This window comes from Pongo abelii, chromosome 4, assembly GCF_028885655.2.
Source record: "Pongo abelii isolate AG06213 chromosome 4, NHGRI_mPonAbe1-v2.0_pri, whole genome shotgun sequence".
Classification (NCBI taxonomy): domain Eukaryota; kingdom Metazoa; phylum Chordata; class Mammalia; order Primates; family Hominidae; genus Pongo; species Pongo abelii.
This window is the reverse complement of record NC_071989.2, coordinates 127,359,449-127,380,729: the sequence shown is the minus strand read 5'-3', so window position 1 is coordinate 127,380,729 and position 21,281 is coordinate 127,359,449. Positions and strand designations below refer to the sequence as shown.

General features: G+C 37.0%; 1 protein-coding gene and 1 long non-coding RNA gene across 12 annotated transcripts in view; both read right to left on the bottom strand.

The window, feature by feature from the left end:
• DMXL1 (Dmx like 1) overlaps nt 1–21,281 on the bottom strand; it is a 196,632-nt gene that overhangs the window by 85,860 nt on the left and 89,491 nt on the right. For all 11 annotated transcript variants that reach the window (XM_054555852.2, XM_054555854.2, XM_054555853.2 and 8 more), the window contains 6 exons: nt 9,403–9,572; nt 8,795–8,892; nt 7,290–7,455; nt 6,211–6,472; nt 2,798–3,888; nt 2,120–2,311 (listed from right to left, as the gene is read on the bottom strand). In XM_054555852.2, coding sequence (XP_054411827.1) covers nt 2,120–2,311; nt 2,798–3,888; nt 6,211–6,472; nt 7,290–7,455; nt 8,795–8,892; nt 9,403–9,572 — 1,979 coding nt within the window. The remainder of the gene's footprint in view (nt 1–2,119; nt 2,312–2,797; nt 3,889–6,210; nt 6,473–7,289; nt 7,456–8,794; nt 8,893–9,402; nt 9,573–21,281) is intronic.
• LOC129059512 (uncharacterized) lies at nt 18,217–21,079 on the bottom strand. The gene is made up of 2 exons (XR_008525462.1): nt 19,432–21,079; nt 18,217–19,355 (listed from the first exon to the last, which is right to left on the bottom strand). It is a non-coding gene; the product is annotated as an uncharacterized LOC129059512 (long non-coding RNA).

The following is a 21,281-nucleotide window of genomic DNA, read 5'->3' as shown; positions in this document are numbered from 1 at the left end:
AGATGTTTTCAGACGAGACAAACATTTGAATCAGACTGAATAAAGCAGATTGTGCTCTGTAATGTGAGTAGACTCAATTGGCAAGACCTGAACAGAACAAAAAGGCTGAGTAACTCGCATCTAACTGCACTGAGCTGGGTCATTGCTTTTCCTGTCTTCAGACTTGAACTAAAACATCAGCTCTTTTTGGGTCTTCAGCCTGCTGACTTTCTGACCTGAACTTAAATTATAGCTCTCCTGGTTCTCAGGCCTTCTGATTTGGACTGGAACTACATCATCAGCTCTCCTGGGTCTCCAACTGCAGATCTTGGGACTTTTCAGCCTCCAAAACCACATAAACCAATTCCTTATAATAAATCTATCTCTCATTTTATATATATATATATACACACACACATACATACATACATACATCCTACTGATTCTGTTTCTTTGGTGGATCCAGACAAATATATTAGGCTTGCCTGTGGAGGATGAGATACATATGACCCAGATTCTCCTGTCAGTGCTGTCAACATGTGCCAACCAACAGAAATGTAAATGATGCCATCTTAGATCATCTAGAACCCGATTAACCCACCAGTTGACCAAAGATGAATGAGAGAGTCCAGACATTAGTAGAGATGGCCCAAACCAAAGAACTAATGAACCAACTCACAGAATTATAAGCAAAATAAATGATGGCTTTTTAAGCCACTAATGTTTCAGGACAGTTTTTTTTTTTTTTTTTTTGGCGGGGGGTGGGCGCGGAGTTTTGCTCTTGTTGCCCAGGTTGGAGTGCAATGGTGCAATCTTGGCTCACCGCAACCTCTGCCTCCCGGGTTCAAGTGATTCTCCTGCCTCAGCCTCCCGAGCAAATGGGATTACAGGCATGTGTCACTATGCCTGGCTAATTTTTTGTATTTTTAGTAGAGACAAGGTTTCTCCACGTTGGTCAGGCTGGTCTCGAATTCCTGGCCTCAGGTGATCTGCCTGCCTCGACCTCCCAAAATGCTGGGATTAGAGGTGTGAACCACCACGCTGGCCTCAGGACAGTTCTTAAGCAGCAAAAGGTTAACTGATACACCACAGGTATGCTATAATTAGTTTTAAATATGAAATACAGTTTGGCTAAAATGAGCACAATCTGAAAGAAATTAAATTCCAAACTGTATAACAAGAACTATGGGCATTTATACTACAGAGCAGTACAGAAAAATAAGTAGTGAAATTTAATTACAAGGATTAAGGTAACTAAAGAGGGTAAAATTGTAGGACAGTCCACCATCAGGCAAACAGAAAATCGAATTGGTGTGATACAACCTGTGAGGTAGATGAGAGCTATATGATAGACTATTAAAAAAAAAAAACCAGAAAAAACCACTAGGGATATATGAAAATGGTCAAAGTCAGTTATACTTCAAAGGATTTCAATATGTCTGAAAAGTAAAGATAAAATATGACATTAACAGCAGATAAAGTAATGATGAATAGGATGCTTTGGTTGATTAGAAAATTAACTATAACAATATAATTAGTTGCATGCATTAGAATCACACAAGGAGCTTCTTTAAAAATATACATTCCTGGGACATACTCTCACAAACTGATCGAATAAGTTTGGAGTGAACTTGAGAATCCAGACTTTTAACAAGCACTGCAGCTGATTCTGTTGTAGCTGGTTCACAAAGTACTGTCTACCCTAGAAGAATGACAGGGGCAAATAGTTCACATTATCCTTAAAATGTGGATTTCTTTAGTATTAACAAGGGAAAACTTCATTTACATATTAGTGCCTTTACATTAAAATATTAAGTTTCTATATTTAAAAAACAATGAGCTTTTTGGTTAAATGTACTACTAAAGGACTCATATGCACCTATTTTTCTTAAAGCAGCTAGACTAAATAACTAGGCATTGTGATAAAAAATTCAAGAACTCTATTGGGTGTAAGTAACATGAGTAAGATAAGCCAGTCTACAACCAGATTTCTTTAATAGGAGTCAACATAAACTTGACAATGTAACAACTGCTATGCTTAGTCTGATGTTTAAAATTACTTAAAAAAAAACCTTAATATTTATCTTGTAATTTTATCATTGTATAGACGAATTAAAAGCTTGAAACCAAGCATACTTACTTTATTGCTTTGGATATCAGGGTGGGGTGGTGAATCAAAGTTTACTATGGCATGAAGAATATCATGTGTCAGATTACTAAGGTGCAATAATGGATTGGCAACTACTGTTTTGGCATTGGCTGTACAAGCAAAGAGGAGAGGCACTGAGGTTTGCTCTGACAGAGGGCTAGAAAACAGTGGTTCTGATGTTTCCTTAAAAACAAAGAGGGATAAAAGGTTAACCAGCTATTTACAGTTACAAACCATTACTTCAGTAAATCAAGGGCTCTTTAAAACACTTCAAAACAATTAAAAAATAAAAGCATAATACAAACTTAGAAGGGATGTGAAGAAGTCAGCATTCCAATAATAATATTTAAAAATAAGAAATTGAGGGGCACAGAGAGGGAAAAAAAAAATAAGACAATATCCTCTTGCAATAAGAAGTCTGTCACCCTACAAGGCATTCAGACAACACTTTGGAGTGTGAATTAAGCAGGTCATAAGGCCTGATACTGAATCATCTGAAACTACTATAAATACTCTACTAATTCATAATATGAAGGACCACACAAAAGGGAGCATTCCCTAAAGCAACTGTAATGAAGAAAATCAAGTCTTAGTATTCAAAACCAAAAAAGAAACACCAAAAACAGTTTTAGACATGTACTATTTTTGACTATCAAGTAAATTACATACCTGCTGAGATTCTTGCAAAAGCAAAATCAATTCCATTCTTACAGATGCAAGACCCCCACCATGGGATCCATGAAGTATGCAGTAACTAAGAAACATTCTCAAAAGTGACTGATACTTCAAGAGCCACTGTCTTTTTTCCTGAAAATTTTCTCTCAGTTGTTTCACTTTTGTTTGGTGAGGCAAATCTTCAGCATCCTCATTTAATCCAAATTCATCTTCATTTCTGCCAAATGCAGACTGTAGTTCTTCAGCATCTGAGCAAAAGTCACAAGTCCTCTGAAGAGCTATCACCTCTTTTTCAAGCCAGTGGTATAGTTGGTAACGCAATTTTCCACCATCTATTTCATAGCCGGTAGATAAAGTACGAAGTTCTACTGTGAGAATCTTTAAACACGCTCTAAATTTTAACTGAACTGCAATTATATCTTCTGATGGATTTAAAAGGTCATTTTCATCTAGTGTGCTGAAAGATTCTGTGTAGTTAGAACTTATGTCATCCAATTTTTTATCTGTTTTTCTCTGTAAAGGTTTTAGTTCTTTCATTGAAATAGGGACATCCTCATTTTCTTCATCATTATCACTGTCCCATTTTAACTCTAAAGAGTCATCCTGAAACACAACACTTGGTTGGCTCCAGTCAAAAGAAAGAGTGGAGTTTGATTGCTTCTCTGAGGAACCCTCTGAAGAAGATCCAAAACCATTTATCAGTGACTGTGACCAATCAATAGCAGAAGACTTATCTTCCCTTGCATCCAACTTTAATGGAGAAGAAGGAGAACAGTCTTTACTAGTATCCAGAAAACCAGAAGCTCTATAAAAAGGTCTTGTTTTCTTGATGACTTTAGGCATCTTTGATAATACTTCCAAAGCCAACATTGGGCAGCCAGCTTTTAAATGAGCACTGGCAGTGGTAAAAAATAATCGTCTTTCACTTAAATTAATTGTTCCTGCCAGTCCACTTTTTCCTGTTAGACTCATATGTGTGGAAAATGTATCAGATGATCCAAAATGACGTTTCAGCAAAAGAGGATGTGTTCTCAGATAATTGTAGAAATTAAAAACTGTAGGATTACAGGATGATAAAACTTGATCTGAAAGTAAATTCATTTTATGAGCCAAGAAAAGTTATGAACTGTGTGTTTGTATTGTAGTGTCTTTTCTCTATCTACTATGACACCTTTATCCACAGTCTTTTAACAAAATTTTACTAATAGGCCACAATGATCCACGGCACTGAAGAGACAACAACACATTTATAATGAACATGTTCTAACAAAGTAGGAAAACAAAGATTATGCTGCTTTCCCATTGAAACAAATCTCTTCAGGTAATATTCTAGGATAATTTAAAACATCCAGTTATAGACTCTTAGTTCTTTTTCTTGTACTTCCCTGAACACTTCTCCTCAGTCTGCTTTGCTAGTCCTCCTCATCTTCTCTACCTTTGAACGCTGAGAGTCTCCTAGGGTTCAACTGCTGACTTATTTTCTATCTATATTCCCTGAGTTGAATTCATATAGTCCCATGACTTTCAATAACATCTACACGCTGATAACTTGGACATCATTTCTATCTCCAGTCCCAACTTCACACTGAAAACCTAAACTCCTATATCCAAAGGCCTACGTTTCATTTTTACTTACGTGTATAAACTCTTGCTTTGGGGCCTTTTTATTTAGTGTGCCCTTGACCCAAACCACTCTTTACCTATATCTACACTGATTAACTCACTCATTTCAACCAGTTCTCTGCTCAAAGTTCACCTTATCAGAGAAAGCTTCATGATCTAAAACAATTCTTCCCCATATCATCTACCTATTGTTCAATCTAAAAAGCTGAGTTACCTTTGACTCCTAATTCCTTTACACTCCTTATCAAATCCAGTCCTACGTAATCAATCTTAAAATCATATCCCAAATCCAACCACATCTCTCTGCCTCCATTCCAATCATTCTGGTCCAAGTCGCTATTATTTTTTGCAATATTCTTCTAGAAGAATACAAGTTTAATTCATAATAAAAGTATGTAAAAATGTACTAGTCCCAAATCAAAATACAATTTTTACATGAATATGTGTAAGTATAAGAAAGTGGGCCAGGGCCGGGTGTGGTGGCTCATGCCTGTAATCCCAGCACTTTGAGCTCAGGAGTTCAAGACCACCCTGGGCAACATGGTGAAACCCCATCTCCAGCAAAAATACAAAAAAATTAGCTGGGCATGGTGGCACACACCTGTGGTCCCTGCTACTCAGGAGGCTGGGGTGGGAAGATTGCTTGAGCTTGGGAGGTGGAAGCTGCAGTGAGGTGAGATAGCACCACTGCACTCCAGCCTGGGTGAGAGTGAGACTCCATCTCAAGAAAGAAGAAAAAGAAAGAAGAAAGAAAAGAGAAAAGAAAAGAGAAAAGGAAAGAGGAAGGGAAAGGGAAAGGGAAAGGGGGCCAGGCACAGTAGCTCATGCCTGTAATTCCAGACTTTGGGAGGCTGAGGTGGGAGGACAGCTAGATGCCAGGTGTTTGAGATGAACCAGGGCAACAAAGCAAGAAATGGTGACTAAATTTTTTTTTTTTTTTTAAATAAAAACACTAAAAAAAGAAAGTGGCTGGAAAAGGCATTTACATTTTCCCTCCATTACATAGAGGCTAGTTTGAAAATCTTTAGCTTAAATGGCTAGGAGACTTAAACAAATGAGTCACACACCTTTCTCAAAGGTTTAGAAAGTAAGGCAAAGGCCACTTCCTCATTAAATGATAGCACATAAAAATCTATGAACTAGACCCTTTTCCAATTAGTATTCCAAATAATATAATACCTATTTTATCAGCTACCAAACACAATTCAATCTATGAAAAAATATCTGAAAAGTAAATCTTATTTTTATATGCATCTATATAAAGAATTCCATTTTATACTGGCCTCTAAGAAAGCTTTAGCAAAGAGGATTTCTAAAAGAAAAGGTACTAGTAGACTCAAAAGAGTACATAAGCTCTACCAGTTCATAACAAGACAGTCAAAAGTTTATCTAGCTAAAGATTTTCTAATCACATCACTTTTTTTTACACTGAACACATTTTTCACTGTAAGAATTCTAAAACTGATTGACAAACACACTAAATTCAACCTAAGATTTAAAAACTGGCTTTATAGCAGTATTTCTTCAAAATGTTTATATTCAAGTGTTGACAATATTTATGTTCAATATTTATGTAAATCTATTTTGTAAAAACAGAAAATCCAATGTTGTTTTCAAAGGATTTATCTTTCTGGAGGAAAAAACCAACGAACCAACCAAAAACTGTTATAAAGACCATGAATTCAATTTGTTTGTATTACCCTTACTACCTAATAGAGTGATCTGCACATGTAGCAATTACCAATAATACTCTTAATCATTAACATCTTAGACGTGCAGCTTACCATCATTCTCTCTGATAGGTTGCTTTATTAATGTTTCCAGAGCACCACTATAATCTTCCAAAATCCAATATGCCATGCTCCGAAGAAAAGGATCGTGATGCATATTTATGTTCAATGAACACAGTTCACTGTCAGGAGAATCGATTCCCAAAACTTTTTTACGTAAAATAGATTTATATGCTGCAGATGTATCAAATTCAGACTCATAGAGTCTTGCTATTACAAGAGCCAACTGAACGTCATTCAATTTCTCAAGACATACCTTTAAAAAAAATATTGTTTTTAAATAAGCAGAAGCAGGTTTCATTTTAGGATAAATTCAGTTAACTAACTAATAACTAGAAAAATATAAAGCCTTATAAATATCCAAAATTAGCAAAGAAGGATGAGAAACAAAACATATGCTGCTTGCTTTTAGCAAATCTACTTGACAACATTTAATAACTGCAAACCTACCTTCTAGTACTAAATATATACATACATATGTGCAAAACTTAAACTAAATGAGGAAACAATGGATAATTTAAATGATGTCAATTTAAGCTATATTATTTTATTTTTGTCTTGAACCTCTACTATTCTCCATCCGCCCCTGGAGACTTTAGTCTCCATATTAAAAGGTTGTTTTGAATTACTTGTATGAAACTCCGAGCAAAAGGGCAATTTGAGACAGAAATGTTATATCTTAAATATTCATAATTTTTTTAAGGTTTACTAAGAAATAATCAGTTAAGGATTTTCTAACATTCATCAAATAATACAGAGCCAGATATGGGGTTCAAATATGTTTAAACTGGTAGGACAAACCTTTTAATTTTTTGAATATTCTTAAGAGTCAAATCAATTACCTATCTCTACCAACTAACAAACACCATTTGGTTAATCTTAATTCTGTATAAATACCGTTCAAGTTAACAGTCAAATTTTTAAATGTCTTTATTAAATATTAACAGTTATTTCAGATATTTGGCCTTGTGTTATTTCCAATAAAGTTGAATTTAAAAAAATAAAAATTTAAGCACTATGGAGCTTTAAAAGATGACATTGCTATTCTTTCCTATTTAAATTTCACTCATTACCTCAATTGCATCTCTGAGGCAACCAGCTAAAAGAAAAAATGCTGCAGAATGTTCAAATCTTTGTTTGCCTAGCAAAGAAAAAGCATTCTTTAAAGCTGCTTTACGCCACCTCTCATCCTCAAAATTGTGTCCAAAAAACTGTGTCATCCTGGTGTTTTTTTCAGCTCTATAAAGGAAAAAAAATGATGTGAAAATTTTGGAATACAATTTTTTTTACATCAGAATCAATTTTCTAAAGTTAGGATTTGGCTAAGTCTAAATAGAAACATCTGCCAGTTCATAACTTACTATGTATCTGCTTCTTTTCCCAGTAAAAATTATATTAGGTAAATATTTGTTATATAAGTCTCAGAGATTACAAAAAATGTTTCTTTCTAAATACAAAGAAAACTACATTAGCAGGACTGTGAAAATTATTTTTAAATCCATGCAAAATGTTTGATTTATATTAACTTGTGTGCCACCATTGAAACTCATCAGTATCTTTTCACCCCTGCCATCTGAGAATGACCTAAGAGATAAAAATCTAAAGAACGTGCCTTGAATCAAAACAACCGTAAATCATCAAGTCTCTTAGAAAACCGATTTGTTATCATGATTTTTCCCCCAAAGGGGAAACAGATTTTGCTGTTCATGTGGGTCATCTGGAAATAAACTCAAAACAAATGATGAACTATTTATGATAATCACGTTCACCAGTCTTGCTCAGAAGTGAGAGAGAAAAATTCTAAGTGAATTCAGCTCAGAAAGAAGGTGGGGCCCACAGGAAGGAGATAGTTTTGTGGGGTAAGCTGGCCCATAGTGCAGAGGTAAATGCCTGTTCCAGACTCCACCATTTAATTCATCTTCTTCCCTGTCCAAAGTGTAAGTTTCTGGTTTAGTTACCTGATATGGTTTGGCGTGTCCCCACCCAAATCTCATCTTGAATTCTCAAATGCTGTGGGAGGGACCCAGTGGGAGGTAATTGAATCATCGGGGCAAGTCTTTCCCATGCTATTCTTGTGACAGTGAATAAGCCTCAAGAGACTTGTTGGTTTTACAAACAGGAGTTTCCCTGCACAAGATCTGTTTTGTCTTGTCTGCTGCCATGTGAGACATGCCTTTCACCTTCTGCCATGATTGTGAGGCCTTCCCAGCCACGTGGAACTGTTAAGTCCAATAAACCTCTTTCTTTTGTAAATTGCCCAGTCTTGGGTATGTCTTTATTAGCAACATGAAAACGGACTAATACATTACCTTTGTTTTATAGGAGCATAATGAGAAGTTCTTAAGCAAAATATTGTTTCTGGACTGATAAATCTGAAAACAAATTAAACTGACCTCATCAGGTTTCTTCCACTCTGAAAAACACTTGGGGCTTTTTCCTTATGAAATCTCTTTTAAATACAAAACAACTAAGAATCTACATGAATCAACATCAACAAGAACAACAAATCTTACTTCATTCATTTACTTCTTATGAACAGGTTTTCACATTGAAGCACCCTTTTTTTTTTTTTACCTACCTATATAATCCCCAAATCACAGCTTTCTTTTTCATTGCAAGGTAAAAAATGGCAGCATCTAAAGGATCATTCTTTCTATAAAAGGCTGCTTTAGCTACCTATAATCAAAAAATATTGATCAAAATTTCACAGAAACAGTTTTGAACAAGTAATTTCTTTCATATGCAAGGCTGGCACATATCCGCTGAAGGTTTAATAAAATTTTAAAAATATGTATATGAATAATGCGTGCATTTATATATAAAATAATAACAAAAGTGACTTACAGTGGTGGCTTCAATGGATACAGAGAATAATAGGACTATTGCCTTTCATTACAAGTTCTTCCATACTATTTTTAAATTTTTCTAAACATATACATATATTATTTTGTAAAAATCAGACATATACTACTAACAAGTGTGTCAATTAAAAACCTGGGAATTAGAATACACATTTTAAAACTTTAGATATTTTGAAACACGTTATAAATGAAATATAAAGACTATTCAAAAGCCTTTTGCTGCTTCAAAAACAAGAGGGAGTAATGGCAGAGAAGATAGGAAATGCCATTTAAAGAAATGTCCAAAAAATATTAATTCACTTATACACCAAAATAAAACACTTACTTTTTCTATGCATTTGCGTAAGATGCGGGTATTCCGGACCCACCACCCCACACCCATAGCTCTTAGTTCAGACCAAGTGGGATCATCTTTCTGCATGGCTGGCAACATGTTCAGCAGTTCTTCTTCTGCTACTGAGTGAAATGCCCAAGCAAAATGACTTGTAGACAGGCCTGAAGAAATGTAAAAAATGATGTTTATAAGAATTATAAATATGCTTATATGATTATCAGAAATGTATGTTCCATATTTTCAATATAAATGTGTAAACTTCTATGAGACTCACAGTTTAAGATTGGAAATATGGGCTTTTTTAAGTTTTTCCTTCTTCAAATAACTATATCAATATTGTTCAAATAACCAATGAGCATATATATGTTTTGCAAAAATAGCATATTTTTTGAAAGGAAAAGAAAAAATGCTTATGGCAAATTCCACTGTGCTGATGTATTTCTGATCCTTTTTAAAAAATGAGAAACACTTAAAGCATTATTTTATGTTGATATATTTCTATCTTCAAAGCTGCTTTTCACCTTCGTTTGGTCAACATTTGTTTTGTGGATGTAATTCCACGGAATTAATAAAAAAAAATCAAGTAAGCAGTTCAGGTTGATGAATTAGGAATAGCACTGCAAAGACTCCAGAATCATAATGCATACATTAAATTCCAACTCTAGCCGGGTGCGGTGGCTTACGCCTGTAATCCCAGCACTTTGGGAGGCCTAGGTGGGTGGATGACTTGAGGTCAGAAGTTCGAGACCAGTCTGGCCAACATGGTGAAACCCTGTCTCTACTTCAAAAACAGACAATTAGGCCGGGCGCGGTGGCTCATGCCTGTAATCCCAGCACTTTGGGAGGCCGAGGCAGGCGGATCACGAGGTCAGGAGATCGAGACCATCCTGGCTAACACGGCGAAACCCCATCTCTACTAAAAATACAAAACATTAGCCAGGCGTGGTAGTCCCAGCTACTCCGTAGGCTGAGGCAGGAGAATGGTGTGAACCCAGGAGGCAGAGGTTGCAGTGAGCCGAGATTGTGCCACTGCACTCCAGCCTGGGCAACAGAGTGAGACTCTGTCTTGAAAACAAAACAAAACAAAACAAAACCATACAATTAGCTGGGCATGGTGGTATGTGCCCGTAATCTCAGCTACTCAAGAAGCTGAGGCAGAAGAATCACTTGAACCGGGGAGGTAGAGGTGGCAGTGAGTCAAGATCGTGCCACTGCACTCCAGCCTCAGCAACAGAACTCAAAAATGAAAATAAAAACAAAAATAAATTCCAGCTCTATTGTTGAGTATTAAGTTGGTACAAAAGTAATTGCAGGTGGTTTCTGCCATTAAAAAAAGCAAAAACTACAATTGCTTTTGTACCAGCATAATATATTCATATAATCTTTGGATAAGTTATGTTGTCTTTTAATGCCTCAATTTCTCTGTATGTAAAAATGCAAATAATCATGGAACTATCTTATAACATAGTTTTGATAATTAAATAATATAGTTATAAAATTTAGAATAGAATCTGGCACACAGTAATTATTACTCCATATCGCCATATTAATAAGATATTTGTATATTTATACAACATCATTTATGTCAGTAATTCTCTCCCCAGTGGCCTACACATGTTTATTGCTCAGCTTCTATTTTCACTTTTCATAATACATTTTGTTTAGCATTACTAGGTAAAGTAAATGATTAATTATAGCATGTGGCTTTGAGATACATGACCTCAAATTTTTAACCTAGGCCAAGCAAGGAATCACCTCCCATGCCAAGCAATGTGAAATGCTTTCTATACGGAACACTTTGAAAATAAATGAAAGATAAAAACAAAACAAAAAAACCCTACATTGTGAATGGACTATTATTCTAAATCAAATTTTTGGATTCCTGTTCTCTCTCCAGCAACTTCAATACATTTTCATAAATAATTAAAGAATCTGATTTAGACATCAGTAAGATGACAGGAAAAGAAGTCCCAGGTTTCATTCCTTGCTATGATTTGCATATTTATATCCCTTCAGATTTCATGTTGAAACTTAACCTGCAATGTAACAGCATTAAGAGGCACAGCCTTAAGGAGATAACTAGGCATTGCCCTCGTGAATGGGATTAACGTCCTTATAAAAAGGATCAAGGGAAATAGGTAGTCCTTTTTACCAGTTCCATCATTTAAGGATGTAGTAACAAGGTGTCAACTATGGAGCAGAGATCAAGCCCTTACCAGACACCAAATTTGCTGGTGTCTTGATCTTGGACTTCCCAGCCTGCAGAAATATGAAAAATAAATTGTTCCTATTTATAAATTAACCAGTCTATTTGTTATAGAAGCCCCAAAAGACAGACACCCCCGCACAAAGAGAGTTTAAGTAGCAACTAGCCACAGACTAGAAAATGCCATTTTACCCCCAAACTTGGGAATGAGCTGAGACACCTGCGAGGACCACAGAACCAAACAAAAACTGCAGTAGAAGGGTAAGAGTAACAGTCTCACTTCGAGCACACCATCTGTTCCCATCCAAGCTGATTTGCGGGACAAGAAGAAAATTCCCTAGATCCACAGTTTGTACAGTGGGAAAAGAAAGCCACGGTCAGACATTGAGCTTCCCCAGTGTTCTAAAATGTTTCCCAGGAAGCTCACGCTGGTCTCCCCTCAAGGGAAACAATGTGGGCAATGTCACAGCTAGATCATCTGGTGTTGGGTAGAAACAAAGAAAGGAGGTAGACCTTATAGCAACTAGCCTACAGATGTTGGTGGTAGCTCTGTGTTCCTGCCAGTGGTAGCATCCACTTAGAGGTAACAGCCAATAGCATATCTTACCTGCAAAGTCAAGCTGGTTGCTTCCAGAAGTATGGTAAAAAATTCAACCTGGCTTCAGTCCTTATTTGGCCAACCTCCACATTCAGCCTCAGAGCCCACCCCAAAGCCCCGCCCAGACTGGTAGACACCTACCTCAGCATATTTCAGCAAAGCTCAGGGGCTAGACCTGCCCAACCAGAGAGTTCAAACAGTGGCTTCGCTCAGCCTCAAACACCACTCCCAGGTCCTACCCAGGCAGGGAGACACCGATCACTGTGTACTTCCTTAGAGGACAGGCCTGCCCAACCTGGGAGGCCAAACAGGGGCTTGGCCCAGCCCCAGGCCTCACGCCAAGGTTCCGTTCAGGCAGGAGGGCAAGCTTCAAACACGCATTTCTATAAAACACAGCCTCTGAATCTGTCCATCTGGAATAACAACTCTGCCTAACCTCGGGGCCAGCCTGCAACCCTGCCCAACTTCAGAACCCAAACGATAATACTGCCTGGCCAGAGAACACATCCTGTGACACAGCCCAATTAGAGACTATCACAGTGCCCAGCCAGCAGCTCTGACTGACAGCAGAGACCAGCCAGTGGTCTTGCCAGACAGCAGAACCTAGAGAGTAGCAACATCCAACCTCAGAACCTAAAGGCAGGGGTCTAGCCACCTAGAGAAACCAACCGCAAGCCCTGCCTCCCTGGGGTCATTTCAGGCTGAACCACGCATAATCAGAGGCTAGATTTAATAGTGAAGCTCTATCTTGGCCAGAAATCACCTATAAAGCCCAGAAGAAGTTGCTGTCTCCTCAAATGAGCAGACCCCAAAGCAAATACATGAGAATGGTGAAGAATCAGGGAATCATTATATCTCAAAAACAAACTAATAAATTTCCAATAATGAACCCAAAGGAAACAGATCTATGAAATGACTGACGAATATTTGGAATAATCCACTTAAAAAGTTCAGTGAACTACTTGAATATATAGAGGAAAATTAAAATAAATTTATTCTTGTTTAATAAATCCTACTCAAATAGAAACCGAAAGAGAATGGGGGTAGCTATACTTAGACAAAATAGACTTTAAGTCAAAAACTGTAAAAGGAGACAAAGAAGTATGTTACATAATGATAAAGGGGTCAATTCATCCAGAGGATATTAATAATTATAAATCTATATGTACTCAACATCAGAGGCACTTAGACTTCGAAAGCAAATATTAAAGAAACTAGAGGGAGAGATAGATTACAATACAGTAATAATAGGGGGATTCAATACCCTACTTTCAACAAAGGACAGATCATCCAGACAGAATGTTTAGTCTCTCAGACCAAATGTACCTAAAAGACATGCACAGAACATTCTACCAAACAGCAAGAGAATACGCATTCTTTTTGTGCACACAAAGAATATTCCCCAGAATAGATACTATGTTAGATTACAAAGCAAGTTTTAAAAAATTCAAGTGTATGTAAATCATGTCAAGTATCTTTTCTGATCACAATAGCATGAAACGAGAAATAAATAACAGGAGAAATCTTGGAAAAGTCACCAATTTGTGGAAATTAAACAACATGCTCCTGAAAAAAACAATGAGTCAAAGAAGAAATCAAAAGAGAAATTAAAAATTATCTTGAGACAAACAAATACAAAAACAGAATATGCTAAAATTTATGGGATGCAGCAAAACCATTTCTAAGAGAGAAAATTACAGCATTCAATGCCTCCCCCCATATATATATATCTCTCTCTGTCAAATAAGCAACCTACTATTATACATCAAGGAACTAAAAATAGAAGAAACTCAGCCCAAAGTTAGCAGAAAAAAGGAAATAAAGATCAGAGGAGAAATAAATAAAGTATAAACTAGAAAAATGACAGGGAAAAAAACCCTAAAAACTTTCCCGTTTTCTGGAAAGATAAATATAATTGACAACTCCTTAGCAAGATTAAGAAAAAGAAGGGCCAGGAGCAGTGGCCCATGCCTGTAATCCCAGCACTTTAGGAGACGGAGGCAGGCAGATCACTTGAGGTCAGGAGTTCGAGACCAGCCTGGCCAACATGGCAAAACCCTGTTTCTACTAAAAATACAAAAATTAGCTGGGTGTGGTGGAGCAAGCCTGTAATCCCAGCTACTTGAGAGGCTGAGGCAGGAGAATCGCTTGGACCCAGGAGGCACAGGTTGCAGTGAGCTGCGAGGCGCCACGGCACTCCAGCCTGGGCAACGGAGCAAGACTCTACCTCAATAAATAAATAAACCAAAGACTAAAAATAAAATTAGAAGTTAACGAAGAGACACTACAACTGATACCACAAATAATCATAAGAGATTAATATGCAGATATATGCCAACAAATTGGATAACCCAGAAGAAATAGATAACTTCCTAGACACAGACAACCTGCCAGAACTGAAATATGAAAAAATAAAATACCAGAACAGATTGATGATGAGTAAGGACATAAATCAGTAATACAAAGCCTCCCATCAGGCCGGGCATGGTGTCTCACGCCTGTAACCCCAGCACTTTGGGAGGCCAAGGCAGACAGATCACTTGAGGTCAGAAGTTCCAAACCAGCCTTGCCAACGTGGCGAAATTCTGTCTCTACTAAAAATACCCCAGCTACTCAGGAGGCTGAAGTAGGAGGATCACTTGAAACCCGGAGGCAGAAGTTGCAGTGAGCCGAGATTGCACCGCTGCACTCCAGCGTTGGGTGACAAGAGCAAGACTCCGTCTCAAAAAAAAAAGTCTCCCATCAACCCATCAAAAGAAAAGCCTAGAATCTGATCACATCACAGATGAATTCTACTAAACATTTAAAGAAAAACTAACACCAATCCTTCTTAAACTCTTCCAAAGAACAGAAAGGAAAGAAAAGTTCCTCTTTTTATGAGACCAGGATTTCCCTGATGCCAATGCCAGGCAAAATGAATTAAAAAAAAATTATAGGCCATTATCCCCGATAAATACAAATGTGAAACTCTCCACAAAATACTAACAAACCAAATTAACAGCACAATAAAAGGATCACCCACTATGATCAAGTAGGAATTATGCCATGGGTTCAAGATTAGCTCAACATGTGCAAATTAACTGATGTCATTCTGTTCATATTAACAAAATTAAGGACAAAACCATATGATCCTCTCAACAGATGCAAAAAAAGCATCTGATAAAATTCAACATCCTTTCATGACAAAAACTCTCAACAAATTAGGTGTAGAAGGAATGTTCCTCAACACAATAAAGGCCATAAATGACAAGCCCAGAGCTAAACATCATACCCAACAGTGAAAATTTAAAAGCTTTTCCTCTAAGATCAGAAAGAAGATAAGGATGCACTCTCTCACAATTTCTACTCAACTATGATAGTACTAGAAGTCCCTGCCAGAGCAATTAGACAAGAGAAAGAAATAAAAAGCCATCCAAATAGGAAATGAAGAAGTGAAAATGTCACTATTTGCTAACAACACAATCTTACATACAGAAAACACAAAAGACTCCACCAAAGAAACAGAACTAATAAACAACTACATTAAACATGAAGGATACAAAATTAAAACGCAAAAAGCAGTGGCATTTCCATATAGTAACAACAAATTATCTGATCTGATTTAAAAAATAAATAAAATAATCTCATTAATCATTGCTACTAAAAAAAAAAAAAATCTTAGAAATATATCAGCCAGGCCGGTGGCTCACATCCATAATCCCAGCACTTTGGGAGGCCGGGGTGGCAGGATCACTTGAGCTCAGGAGTTTAAGAACAGCCTGGGCAACACAGCAAGACCCCATCTCATTAAAAACAAAAATTTAACCAAGGAGGTAAAAGAGCTCTAAAATAAAAACTGTAAAATATTGATGAAAAAATTTGAAGACACAAATAAATGGTAAGATATCCAGTGTTCACAGATTGGAAAAATTAATTTGTTAAATTTCTAATTTGTTAAAACATTCAAACTATCCAAAATGATCTACAGATTCAATGCAATCTCTATCAAAATACTGATGTCGTTTTTCACAGAAATAGAAAAAAAAAACCCTAAAATTCATTGGGAATACCAAGAAACACCAAATACTCAAAGTAAACTTGAGATGAAAGAACAAACCTAGAGACATCACACTAACTGATTTCAAACTATATTACAAAGCTAGGGTAATCAAAATAGCATGGTACTGGTGTAAAAACAGAAACACAGACCAATGGAACAGAATAGAAGGTGTGGAAATCAACCCATGCATTTATACTCAATTGATTTTTGTCAAAGGTGCCGGGAACACACAATGGGAAAGGATAGTTTCTTCAAAAAATGGTGCTGGGAAAACTAGATAACCACATGCAGAAGAATGAAATTGGACCACTACCTTACACCATATACAAAAATAGGTCAAAATGGATTAAAGACTTAAACATAAGACCTGCATTATAAAACTACTAGAAGAAAACACAGAGGGAAAACTACATGTCATCAGTCTGGGCAATGATTTTTTTGGATATGACACCAAAGGGACGGGCAACAAAAGCAAAAATGAACAAATGGGATTACATCAAACTGAAAATGTCTGCATAACAAAGAATACAATTAGCAGAGTGAAGAGAAAAGCCGTGGATTGGGAAATAATATTTGCAATCTGTGTATCTGATAAGGAGTTAATATCCAAAATATATCAAGAACTCGAGTAACCCAATAGCAAGAAAACAACTCAATTAAAAAATGGGCATGCCAGGCACAAATGGTGCACACCTGTAGTCCCAGCTATTTGAGAGGCTGAGGCAGGAGGATGGCTTGAGGCCAGGAGTTTGACTCCAGCATGGGCAACAGAGTAAGACCCTCAACTCTTGGTGGGGGGGGAACCAGAGGGACAAATGAACTGAACAGATATTTCTCAAATGAAGACATATGAATGTCCAACAGATAAATGAAAAAAGTGCTTGATATCTATAATCATCAGGAAAATGCAAATTAAAGCCATAATGAGATAACAACTCACACCTGCTAGAATGTCTATTATCAGAAAGAGAAAAAAACAAACAGTTTTCATAAAGAAGTGGCGAAAAGGGGAGCCTCATACACTGCTAGTGGGAACGTAAATTAGTACAGCCATTATGGAAGAGGGTATGAAGGTTCCTCAAATATCTAAAAATATTCTGGGACAATGTTTTATTAAAAGAGAAGAAAAGAAAAAAAATTTTAAATAAAAAAATACAAAAGAAAAAATTTAAAAACAAAATTACCACGATCCACCAATCCCACTTACGTGTATATAGTCAAAGGATGTGAAATCAGTATGTTGAAGAGATAGCTGCACTCCAATGTTAAGTGCACTTTTATTCATAATAGTTTAGTTATCAAATCAACCTAAGTATCCATCAATAAATTAATAAAGAAAATGTCGTATACATAGGCAGATCTTGGAGATACCATGGGTTCGATTTCAGACCACCACAATAAAGCAAACACTGCAATAAAATGAGTAACACAATTTTTTGTTTCCCAGTGCATATACAAGTTATGGTTACATCATACTGTGGTCTATTAACTGTGCAATAGCATTATGTCTAAAATGAGTGTACATACCTTAATTAAAAAATACATCATTGCTAAAACATAACTATCATCTGAGCCTTAAGCAAGTCATAATTTTTGCTGATGGAGAATCTTGCCTTGATGTTACCGGCTGCTGACTGATCAGGGTAGAGGTTACTGAAAGCTGGGATGGCTGTAGCAATTTCTTAAAATAAGGCAACAATGAAGTGTGCCACATAGATAGACTCTTCCTTTTATGTAAGATTTCTCTATACCATGTAATTCTATTTGATAGAATTTAGAACTTTCAAAATTGGAGTCAGTCCTCTCAAACCCTGCCAGTGTTCTATCAACTAAGTTTACAGACTATTCTAAATCCTTTGTTGTCATTTCAACCATGTTCACTGCATCTTCACCAGGAATAGAGTCCACCTTAAGAAACCACATTCATTGCTCATCCTTTAAGAAGCAACTCCTCATCTGCTGAAGTTTTTTTTTTTTTTTTTGAGACAGGGTCTCCTCCTGTTGCCCAGGCTGGAGTGCAGTGGTGTGATCATAGCTCGTTGCAGTCTTGACCTCCTGGACTCAAGTGATATTCCTATTCAGCTCCCTGAATAGCTAGGACTACAGGCACGTATCACTAAACCTACCTAAATTTTTTTCAGAGATGGGGTCTATGTTGCCCAGGCTGATCCTAAACTCCTGGCCTCAAGCGATCCTCCCACCTCAATATTCCAAAGTGTTGAGATTACAGGCATGAGCCATCGTGCCTGGCTCTGCTGAAGTTTTACCCTGAGATTGCAGCAATTCAGTCACATCTTCAGGTTCTACTTTTAATTCTAGTTCCCTTGCTATTTCTACCATATCTGCAATTACTTCCTCTACTGAAGTCTCGAACCTCTCAAAGTCATCTGTGAAGACTAGAATCAACTTCTTCCAAACTCTTGTTAATGTTGATATTTTGACCTCCTCCCATGAATTACGCATGTCCCCAATGGCATCTAGAATGGTGAAGCCTTTCCAGCGGTTTTCAATTTACTTTGTCCAGATCCATCAGAGGAATCATTATCTAATAGCAGCTATAGCCTTATGAAATGTATTTCTTAAATGATAAGACTTAAAAGTTGGAAGCATTCCTTGATTCATGGACTGCAAAATGAATGTTGTGTTAGCAGGCATAAAAACTATATTAATCTCCTTGTACATCTGCATCAGAGCTCTTGCGTGAACAGGTCACTGTCAATAACAGCAATATTCTGAAAGGAAATCTTTTTTCTCAACAGAAGGTCTCGATAGTGGGCTGAAAATATTCAGTAAATTATGCTATAAACAGAGGTGCTGCCATTGGGCTTTGTTGTTCCATGTGTAGAGCACAGGCAGAATAGGTTTCACATAATTCTTAAACACTCTAGGATTTTCAGAATGGTAAATGGACATTGGCTTCAACTTAGTTACCAGCTGCATTAGCCCCTAACAAGAGTCAGTCTGTCCTCTGAAGCCAGGCACTGACTTCTCTCTAACTATGAAAGTCCTAGATGGCATCTTCTTCCAACAGAAGGCTGTTCCATGTACTTTAAAAATCTGTCCTTTTGTGTAGCCACCTTCATCCATTATCTTAGCTAGATCTTCTGGAAAACATGCTGAAGCAAGTGCTGAATGACATAGAAGCTTCAGCATGTTATCCAGAAGACCTAGCTTCACCTTCTACTTGTAATTTACGGAGAAGGCTTCTTTCCTTAAACCTCATGGACCAACCTCTGCTAGCTTCAAACTTTAATTGTGCAGCTTCCTCACTTCTCTCAGCTTTCATGAAATTAAGACGAGTTACAGCCTTGTTCTGGATTAGGTTTTGGCATAAGAGAATCTTGTGGCTAGTTCGATCCATTTAGACCACTCAAACTTTCTCCACATAAGCAATAAGGCTACTTTGCTTTCTTATCATTTATGTGTTCAATGGAGAACATTTAGTTTCCTTTGGACCTTGTCCTTTGCATTTACAATTTGGTAAACTGTTTGGCACAAGAGGCTTAGCTTTCAGCCTATCTCGGCTTTCGACATGCCTTCCTTACTAAGCTTAGTCATTTTTCTAGCTTTTGATTTAAAGCGAGAGATATGCAGCTCTTCCTTTCACTTGAACACTTAGAAGACATTATAGGGTTGTTAAACTGTCCTAATTTCTATATTGTTATGTCTCAGTGAATAGGGAGGTCTGAGCAGAGGGAGAAATACAGGGGAATGGCTGATCAGTGTTGTAGCCACAGTACACACAACATTTATTGATTAAATTCATTGTCCTACATAGGCGGAGTTCATGGCACTCCAAAACCATTATAATAGCAACAAAGATCACTGATCACAGATGACAGAAAAAGTCTGAAATATTGTGAGAATTACCAAAATGAGACACAGAGACATGAAGTGAACATATGCTGTTGGAAAAATGGTGCTGACAGACTTGCTCAACAAAGGGCTGCCACAAAGCTTCAATTTGTAAAAACTGCTGTATTTGCAAAATGCAAACTAGCAGAACACAATAAAAAGGAGTATGCCTGTATATACACTGGAGTACCAGTCAGCCTTAAAAAACGAAATCTTGCCATTTGCAACAACATGGATGAACCTGGAGAACATTACAGTAAGTGAAATAAGCCAGTCATAGACAAATATTGCATGATCTCACTTATCTGTGGAACTGAATACAATTGAAATCAAAGAAACAGAGAATAAATGGTATTTGCCCAAGGCTGGAGACAGCATGAGAAGGGAGACATTGGTCAAAGGGTACAAAGTTTCAGTTAGGAGGAATACATTTTTGATATCTACTGCACAGCATGGTAGCTACCTTTAATAATAGTGTATTGTATATTTCAATATTGCTAAGACAGTACATTTCAAATATTCTTACCACAAATATGTTACATATCTGAGGTGATGGATATGTTTAGTTTGACTTAATCATTCCACTTTGTGTACATATATCACAACATTACTTTGTACCCTATAAATACATACAATTTTAATGGGCTAACTTACAATTTAAAAATTTTAAAGAGAATTTGGCCTGGCAAGGTGGCTCATGCCTGTAATGCCCAACACTTTGGGAGGCCGAGGCAGGTGGATTGCTTGAGGTCAGGAGTTCAAGACTAGCCTGGCCAATATGGTGAAACCCCATCTCTACTAAAAATACAAAAATTAGCTGGGCGTGGTGGTGTGTGCCTGTAGTCCCAGGTATTTGGGAGGCTGAGGCAGGAGAATCACTTGAACCCAGGAAATGGACGTTGCAGTGTGTGGAAATCACACCACTGTACTCCAGCCTGGGTGACAGAGCAAGACTCTATCTCAAAAAGAAAAAAAAAAAAAAGAAAAGAATTTGATTTAGAATTTTCAACTTTACTTTTTTCAAAGCTATATGCAAAATGAGAAAAAGATAATAGAAAGAGAAACAAAGAGACAGAGACAAAAGGTACGAGCAAGAGACTGAGACCAAGGAGCAGAGGCTAAAAGGCTAAACTGCAAAGTCTCAATAACACTTTTTAAACCTATAGTTCCAA